The following is a 9695-nucleotide window of genomic DNA, read 5'->3' as shown; positions in this document are numbered from 1 at the left end:
CGAGCTTGACTCAACCATGAAAATGCTATCCTGTATTATTCCAGCCACCATAAACACATCCCCTAGTATTTGCATTTTGTTGGTGATGTTTTCAGCTTCTCTTTTTAGCTGTCGCCTTTTTGTGTCTGGTCTTCAGCAAGATTTTCTAAGATGTCTAGAATCTGAGTGTATGATTCCAGGATTGTACTTGTTGATACAACATACACTACCCAACTGATTTTAATGCTTGATCATTACCTAAATATACTTTAAAAACTGCCAATCAGTAAGTAGAGGTGGCAAACTGTGTGTACAGTAACTGAACAGTAGGAAAAAAATCAGTTGCTTCTGGACAACAGGCTACGTACTACCTAAGGCATTTGACTGCTAACCAGAAGGCTGATGGTTCAAATCCACCAGCCACTCCTCGGATGGAAGATTGGGCAATCTACTTCTGTAATGATACCATCTTGGAAACCCAAGGAGGGGTTGCTATGAGTCAGATCTGACTCGACGGCAGTGAGGTTTTTTTTTTTTTTTTTTAAACACCATATGATATGATATGATATGATTATGTTCTGAAATTTTCTGTTGCATGTCTTTATAGCAGCCTGACATATTGGCAGTAATGTCATAGGACTGGCCTCTGCACTTAGAAAAATCAAATTTTGCAAACTTCACATAAGTAGTGAACTTCTTGATTTACAATTTCTTCACCAGAATGACTTTCTAAGCCAGTAAATGTGATAAATTACTCGACAGGTTTTCCATCTGTGGAAAATCTGTATCTTAAAATAATACTTAGCTGATCTATGTGAGGAAGATCAGTGGAATATACAGACAGATTGAAATACTGAGCTATACTTATTTCACTGAATATAGTTGATCAAACTTTGTTGTTATTGTTGTTATGTGCTGTTGAGTTGGCCCCGACTCATAGTGACCCCTCCTTGGGTTTCCGAGGTGGTATCGCTATGGAAGTAGAATGCCTAACCTTCCTTCCGAGGAGTGGCTGGTGGGTTTGAACTGCCAGCCTTCTGGTTAGCAGTCAGGTGCCTTAGGCACTACGCTACCAGAGCTCCTAACTTTATCATTTATTAAGTGTATTTATTTTTGATGTGTTGTTTTAGACATATATGATAGGTTGCCGTTTCCTGTGTTACCATGCTTTGAGAAGTGACCTGTTAGAAATGGATCAAAATGAGGAACAAGTTGAAGTAAACAAAAAAATTTTCCTTTTTTTGGGGTTCATACACTTCATTTCTTCCTCAGAAAAATAGTCCACATTCAGTGATTTTTTTTAATGACGGGAACATATTCTACAATGGCTTTCCAGTGCTATAGTTCTTTATTAATTTGTATTTCCTTTCATGAGTTAAGGCAAAAACATATCTTCAATTTAAATATGACAACATATAATCTCTGTGAATTGAGCTGTTTTCATGTTTATCAGTCATATTCAAATTGTGCCAATCACTAAATCCATCTGTAGCAAATCAAGTTAAATGATTTAGGACAAATAGTTTGCAAACAAAACAATATACAGAGCCAGCTGATGGAGACTACCATAGCCGTTCCATTTTATTGTCTTCACCATTACCTTTGCACCCTAGAGATGTATTCTGGCTACAGAAGCTTTTTTGTTTACTGCCCAGAAAATTTCTTTCTTTCTTTTTTTTTTTAATTTTTTTCCTCTTTTCAATTTTTTAAAATTTAATATCTAGAAAACAAATGCCCTTTATTGTATTTTGCCTTTCCCTTCGCCCAAGTTAATATGAGTCTGCCGTCCAGTTAGTGGTTTACCCACCCTTTTCCTGCCACACCTGGTAACCATCAAAGAATATTTTTTTGTGTATAAACCTTTCCTTGAGTTTTTACAGTAGTGGTCTCACAATATTTGTCCTGTTGTGATTGACTAATTTCACTCAGCATAATACCCTCTAGGTTCACTCATGTTATGAGATGTTTCACAGATTCAACATTATTCTTTAACATGATGTAGTATTCCGTTGTGTGTATGTACTATCATTTGTTTATCTGTTCATCTGCTGATGGGCATTTAGGTTGTTTCCATCTTTTTGCTGTTATGAATAGTGTTGTGATGAACGTGGGTGCGCATATGTTATCTGTTCATGCCACAATTCTTATTTCTCTAGGATATATACCTAGTAGTGTATTTCTGGGTCATACAGTATTTCTATTTACAGCTTTTTAAGGACATGCTGAGCCATTTTCCACAGTGGTTGCACCATTTTACAGTAATTTAATAAGTAATCTATAAGACAGATTTTACTTTCCCACCAGGAGTGTATGAGGGTTCTCTTCCCCACACACCTTTGCCACCATTTGTTGTTTCCTAGTTTTTTTGGTGGATGTTCTGGAAGCATAGTGCCTAAGGTACTTGACTGCTAACCAGAAGGCTGGCAGTTCAAACCCACCAGCCACTCCTCAGAAGGAAGGTTGGCCAATCTGCTTCCATAGTGATACTGCCTCGGAAACCCAAGGAGGGGGGTCGCTATAAGTCGAATCCGACTCGAGGGCAGTGAGTTTAGTTCATTTCAGATATAGTTAAAAAGTAACATGATTGAATTCTTAACAGTGGTGGACTTATCTGAGTTGCCTCCCTTTGTACATCATCAGGGACTAATGGTCATATGTCATGTTTCTGTCATGGCAAGGATCATTGCTGGCCCTCCTGGCTGGACTTGCTGGATCAGCAGACATGGATGGACAAGACACTTCTCACAAAATGGTTCAAAGACCTATTTACTAATATAATCTTTCCTTGCCCAGTAACTGTTCATGTTGGAACTAGTTGCTGTTGGGTGAATGTAGCAAGAGTTGGACTTGACAGCCCACCCCCACCTCTTGTTTATTAGAAAGAAATAGTGTACTCCCACAAGACCCTCCAACACAAGGAGTTTCCATCACTTGGGAGGGGACCTTAGGAGACAGATGTCAATGAAGGTGTTGAAGTGGTAGGGGCCTCATAGCTTGAGCAGCCTTGTGCACGGGCAGCCTGGTCACCCTCCGTGAACTTTATTTCCAGCCAGCACATTCTCGTGCTCTAGAATTTGTATCAGTTTCATTTCGTGCCCCACCAGTTCTCTTCCACTTTGTTGCTCTCTTTTCCTTATGTTCTATCTACTTGGAGGGATGATCCTCAACACTAGCATGATAACCATACTGTGCTGCTGGTTACGTTTGTGTGTCAGCTTGGCTGGGCCTGGGTGAGTAGCTGGGCAGCTGGATGTAGTTATTCCCCATGATGAGACTGGCAGTCAACTCCATGGTGGGATCTACCACAAGCAGCTGAGTGGCTGCCTTTGGATATGTGATCTGCTTCCTGTATATAAGCAGAAGCTTAGGAAATGATCTCTAGCTTATGGCACGCTTGGACCCTGCATGTAGCTGTGTTGTTGTTCAGCAGTCTGCCATGCTCTGCCAACCTTGGGACTTAGAGTGGACTTAATGGCCTGCTGTGTGATTTGGTAATACCGGGACAGTGCCTTTTTATTTGTCAACCTTGGGTTTGTCAGCCTTAGCAGCCAGCAGCTGTCTGAGTGAAGAAATATCTCTAGCTTCAGTGGGCTGGGAGCTGGAGGCAGAGCTGAAGCCCAAGGCTGAGGGGGGTCTTTCACCCAGCCCCTAGAGCTTGGCACTTTAAACATGGACTTAAAGCCTCCAAATTGTAAGAATAAACTCCTGTTTGTTAAGGGCATCCCACTTGTGGTATATATTCCTGTCAGAGTGGCACTATGTCACCAGAACAATATCTTACTTTGTTTCTTTTTTTAAAAAAAAAAAAATACTTTTTTTATTATTGTTATTGTGATCTGGGTGACTTACTTTCTTTCTTAGTCAAGGGACTTGAAATAGTGTATTGCTTTCAATTTTTTTTGTTATCTGTCCCATCCCAAGATAAGGAGCCCTGGCGGCACAGTGGTTAAGCATGCTTGGGTGCTAACCAAAAGGTTGGTGGTTCAAATCACCACCAGAGATTCTGAGGGAGAGAGACTTGGTGATCTGCTCCAATGAAGATGGCAGCTTATAAAACCTTATGGGGCAGTTCTTTGTCACATGGGATTGCTATGAATCAGAATCAACTTGAGGTACCTAACAACAGAAGGGCCAAGATAGATAGTGAAATATTTCAAACAAACTCTGTAGGTTTTTATTATGTGGTTTCCACTGAAAATACGAGACCACTTGTAGCAGCAGATGTTTGATTCCAGAGGTAGGTGTTGAGATGAATAGCAAGAATTGTGTGGTCATGATCAAACAACATTTGTTCAATTGGAGTAGCTAAGGGGGAATTTCTCATTCATTTAAACACTGACGCCTCTTCATCCCCTAAGGGGCAAAATATCAGCAATAATGGCATCTCTTTGATAAAATGTAAGAGCTTCTAATAATTTGTTCTTCTGCATGTTCTTTTTCTCTCTAGGAAAAGCCATTGACAAAATCTCTACAACGTGGAGAAGACCCCCAATTTGATCAAGTATGTGATAATTTCATGTATGTTATATACTGGTTTTATTTTAAAATGCACAAAAAGCAAATGTTGGACACTGTGACTATGGCTGTGTTGATGAACATCCTTCAAGAAGATCTGGGTACGTGGTCTAAAGAACTGTGTCTGGTTTATATTTTTTTATTCCTACAGTATTGACAGTTATGCCTAACACTAAATGTTCAGTCAGTATCTGTTGAATTGAACTGGGAAGAGCTGGAATGATGAAAGTAGGCCCTCAATTGATGTGTGTCCAAAATTTTTGCATCCCAGAATTGAAGAAGCTGAGAAAAGATAATTTAAAGGAAATTCCATTAAAAAATATTTGAGAATCTGCAGAATAAGCAGTACTTTGGAATGCTGTCTCCACTACGGTGTGTTCTGCATTCGATTTCTGCACTAGAGTGTATTCATGTTTCCATCCAACATTTTTTTCAATACCTACTATTTACAGATGGAGCCCTGGTGGTGCAGTGTGGTAGTTAAGTGCTCAGATGCTAACTCAAAGGTTGATGGTTCAAACCCAGTGGTGGCTCCTCTGGAGAAAATACCTGACAGTCTGTAAAAATTACAGCCTAGACAGCCCTACAGGGCAATTCTACTCTTGTCATGGATGGTCACTGACTTAGTCTGGGTTCTCTAAAGGAGCAAAACCAGCAAAGGGTATATACACATACACAGAGAAATTTATTTCAAGGAAATGGCTCACATAATTGTGGAAACTGAGAAGTCCCAAATCTTCAGGTCAGTGGACAGGCTGAAGACCTCTGCTGGCTCCTGTGATTTCAAACCAAACCAAACCAAACTCACTGTCATCGAGTCAGATCTGACTCATAGCAACCCTTCCTTGGTTTTCCAGGGCGGTATCACTATGGAAGTAGATTGCCCAACCTTCCTTCTGAGGATGAGGGTTGGCAAATCCCAGATCTTCAGGTCAGGCACCAGGCTGGAGACTTCTGCAGGCTTAGGGCCCAAGAACAGGAGGTCAGGTGACTAGAAGAGTGGTTTTCATTGAAAATACGGGACTGCTTATAGCAGCAGATTTTTGGTCCTAGAAGTATATGTTTAGATTAATAGCAAGAATTATGTGGTCATTATAAAACATGTATACAGTTGGAGTAGCTAAGGGAGAGTTTCTCATTCATTTAAAGGACTGGTGCCTCTTCTTCCCCTAAAGGGCAAAAAATCATAGCAATAATGGCATTTCTTTGATAAAATGTAAGAGTTGGCTTTACCAGATCAACCATTTATATACTGGAAGCAGGCCACACCCCCAAGGAAACTCCCCTTTCAACTGATTGGCTGTTCACATCAGATCACATCATAAGAGGTGATTATATTGTATTACAATATGGAAGAGCACCCAGTCCAGTGTCTGCCAAACCACTGAGAATCACAGCTGAGCCAAATTGGCCCATCACATGTACTATCACAGTGGCTTGGATATGAGTCTTGGCGGAAGATTCATTAACAACCTGCAATATGCAGATGATACAACTCTGGTTGCTGAAAGTGAGAATAATTTACTGATGAAGATTAAAGACTACAGTCTGCAGTATGGATTACACCTCAATATAAAGAAATCAAAAATCCGCACACCTGGTCCAATAAACAGCTTCACGATGGATGGAGAAAAGATTAGAGTTGTAAAGGACTTTATATTACTTGGTTCTACAGTCAACACCAATGGAAGCAGCAGTCAGGATATCAGGTGACGTATTGCATTGGGCAAATCTGTGACAAAAGATGTCTTTCAAGTGATGAAGAGCAAAGTTGTCTCCTTGAAGACTAAGGTGCGCCTAACCCAAGCCATGGTATTTTCAGTCGCATCTTATGCATGTAAGAGCTGGACAATGAACAAAGAAGACTGAAGAAGAGTTGATGCTTTTGTGTTGTGGTGTTGGAGAAGAATACTGAAAGTACCATGGTCTGCTAAAAGTACTAACAGATCTGTCCTGGAAGAAGTGCAGCCGGAATGGCCTTGGAAGCGAGAATGGCCAGACTTCCTCTCACCTACTTTGGTCATGTTGTCAGAAGGAACCATTCTCTGGAGAAGGATGTCATGCTTGGTAAAGTAGAGAGTCAATGAGGAAGAGGAAGGCCCTCAACGAGAGGGACTGACAGTGGCTACAACGACGGGCTCAGGTGTAGCAGGGGTCGTGAGGCTGGTGCAGGACTGGGCAGTGTTTTGTTCTGCTGTGCACAGGGTCTCTGTGAGTCAGAGACAACTCAGCAGCACCTAACAACAACATCACAGCGACTATGAGTCAAAATTGAGTTGATGGCACCCGGCAGCAACACACTTTACTTGACTAAGTGCTAAGTTCTGGTGATACAAAACCTAGTACAAGTTGTAGCCCTTCAAGAATACACATTCGTATGAGAAGGGAACCATCTAAGTACTAATTATAAAGCAGTAAAGTAACTAAAATTCTCATAGAGAAAGTAACACAGGCTTAAAACAATTTAAGACAGAATAGATACAAAGAAAGTCCTTTGAAAGTAGATCAGGACTAGTGTTATGGATTGAATTGTGTCCCAAAAAAAATGTGTGTTGTAAATCCTAGAACACCTGTGGATGAAATCCCATTTGGGAGTAAGTTTTTCTCTGTTGGGTTAACAGGCCATGTCAGTGTAGGGTGTTGTGGTGTAGTAAATCACCTGGTATGGCTTTTCTAGCCATAAGTCTTTGTAAACTCTGAGGTGGAATTTGCTGTGAGCGACTGAGGAGCTCCTGATTGTTAAAGTTACCCACCTGGGGTATTTCTGTTGCGAGTGCCAAAAAGTAATGTTGTGGGAAGTTCGCTCTCTCTCAGGTGCTTAGAATTCTGATGTTGGGATTGGTTAGTTTGGCCACTCTGCCAGGCTCAAAAGGAACCCTCCTAGAGACAGAAGGGGTCTCTCTGACTACTGGCTGAGAAAGACGTGCTGCTGAGAGACACACACTCCTGAGAGAGACACTGAGAGACATGCATTGCTGGGAGGGTGGCTGAGAGAGACTGTTGGCTGAGAGACGCCAGGCTGAGAGAGACTGAGCATTTTTCCTGAACTTGAATTGTAGCCTGTTTCTTCCCTAATAAACCCCAAAATCTGTGAGTTCTGTGTGGCCACTGCAGCGAGTTATCGAACCCAGTAGAAAGGTGGTGAGTGCTGCTGGAGGAACAGTTGGTGTCAGGGTTGGAGGGAGGCAGTATGTGTGGCCTTGAAGGGATAGGCCTTGGGCTACTGATGGTGATTCTGTCTTCCTCTTGTGGGGTTAGAAGAGGTCAGAAGATGTGGCTGCCCTGCCCCTTTGACAGGTCTTTGTAAAGCAAGTCACCTGTGAGATAGAAAAAGAGCAGATTGGGACAGGAAGACCCGCAGAGGTGGGGGAGGTAGATGCTACACCCCATGGAGAGCGCCAGGGAACCAAGAAACAGAAGCTGACAGCTGAGGCCCTTCCCTCAGAGCCTTAAGAGGGGGAAAGCCTCCCTTAGAGCTGGTGCCCTGAATTCAGACTTCTGGCCTCCTAAGCTGTGAGAGTAACCTTTCTGTTTGTTAATGCTACTACTTGTGGTTATTTCTGCTATCGTAGCTCCAGAGAAGTAGGACAATTAGTAAAAGGACATCCAGCTGATATCAAAACAAAACCCACAGCCATCAAGTCCATTCCAGCTCATGTAGGACAGAGTAGAACTTCCCCCATAGAGTTTCCAAGGCTGTAATCTTGGTGGAAGTAGACTGTCCATCTTTCTCCTCTGGAAAGACTGATGGGTTTGAACCGTGGACTTTTTAGTATGTTTAACCCAGTGCTTTAACCACTGTACCACCAGAGCTCCTTCATCTCTCTAACTCAAACTCACTGCCGTCGAGTGGGATCTGACTCATAGCGACCCCTCCTTGTGTTTCTGAGATGGTATCACTACAGAAGTAGATTGTCCAGTCTTCCTTCTGAGGACTGGCTGGTGGGTTTGAACTACCAGCCCCCTGGTTAGCAGTCAGATGCCTTAGGCACTACGCCACAGCAGGTAATAAGCGTATGAACTCAGGGACTGGTAAACCTGAGTGAACGGATTCAGGAAGGCTTTAGATAAGTTTAACAATGATGTATAACAGGACACCACAGGAAATTGGAGGTGGATTTGTAGTATTTCCCTCAACTTCTGTTGTTTTCCCTCAAAAACATCACTGTCAGAGACAAAATACTGCTGGATACGTCATGGACTGGTCTGAAATGGGGGATGGTAGAGCCTTACAAAGAAATTGGAGGTGGATTTGTAGTATTTCCCTCAACTTCTGTTGTTTTCCCTCAAAAACATCTCTGTCGGAGACAAAATACTGCTGGATATATCATGGACTGGTCTGAAATGGGGGATGGTACAGCCTTACAAAGAACACAAGGAGCTCTAGTGGCACAACAGTTAAGCCCATGGTTGCTAACCCAAGTGTTGGTGGTTCAAACCCACCCAGGGACTCTGTGGGAGAAAGACCTGTTGGCATTGATTCCAACTCATAGCAACCTTACACAACAGAGTAGAACTGTCCCATTGGTTCCAAAGCCCTGATCTTTACAGGAACAGATTACTAGGTCTTTTTGCTACAGAGCAGCTGGTGGGTTTGAGCTGCAGACCTTTCAGTTGCCCACCAAATGCTTAACCACTACACCATGAGGGCTCCTTGCTATAATGATTCCAGCCTAGAAAACCCTATGTAGCAGTTCTTCTCTGTCACATGGAGTCCAGGTGGACTGGACGGCATCTAACAACACCACCAACACAAAGAGCACATGGAGAATACGTTTTCCAGAGGGCTTTGAAATTGCCTATAATTTTGCATAAATGTATGTACTTCATTAGTACATGTTTTATGTATTTATGCTTTTGAGACTTTGTATTTGATAAACCATACAAAGTTAAGACATTCAGCTACTAACCGGAAGATTGGTGGTTCGAACCCACCAGCAGCTCCACAGGAGAAAGATGAGGCAGTCTGCTTCTATAAAGATTTACAGCCATGGAAAACATATGGGGCAGTTCCACTCTGTCCTCTAGGGGCGCTGTGGGTCAGAATCGACTCCAGGGCAGTGGGTGTGGTTTTGGCTTTGCTTCTGTGAAGACTGACAGCCTTGGAAACCCTGTGGGCAGTTCCACTCTGTCCTCTAGGGGCGCTGTGGGTCAGAATGGACTCCACAGCAGTGGGTGTGGTTTGGGCTTTGCTTCTGTAA

General features: G+C 42.5%; 1 protein-coding gene across 1 annotated transcript in view; it reads left to right on the top strand.

Moving 5' to 3' along the window:
* FRY (FRY microtubule binding protein) overlaps positions 1 to 9695 on the top strand; it is a 571437-nt gene that overhangs the window by 217151 nt on the left and 344591 nt on the right. Inside the window, exon 4 of the mRNA XM_042782984.1 lies at positions 4427 to 4480. Within this exon, the coding sequence (XP_042638918.1) occupies positions 4427 to 4480 (54 nt within the window). The remainder of the gene's footprint in view (positions 1 to 4426; positions 4481 to 9695) is intronic.

This window comes from Orycteropus afer, unplaced genomic scaffold (assembly GCF_000298275.1).
Source record: "Orycteropus afer afer isolate SDZICR_OR568_19922 unplaced genomic scaffold, OryAfe1.0 scaffold00558, whole genome shotgun sequence".
Taxonomy (NCBI): domain Eukaryota; kingdom Metazoa; phylum Chordata; class Mammalia; order Tubulidentata; family Orycteropodidae; genus Orycteropus; species Orycteropus afer.
The sequence above is the reverse complement of the archived record's forward strand: the minus strand, read 5'-3'. Positions and strand labels throughout refer to the sequence as shown.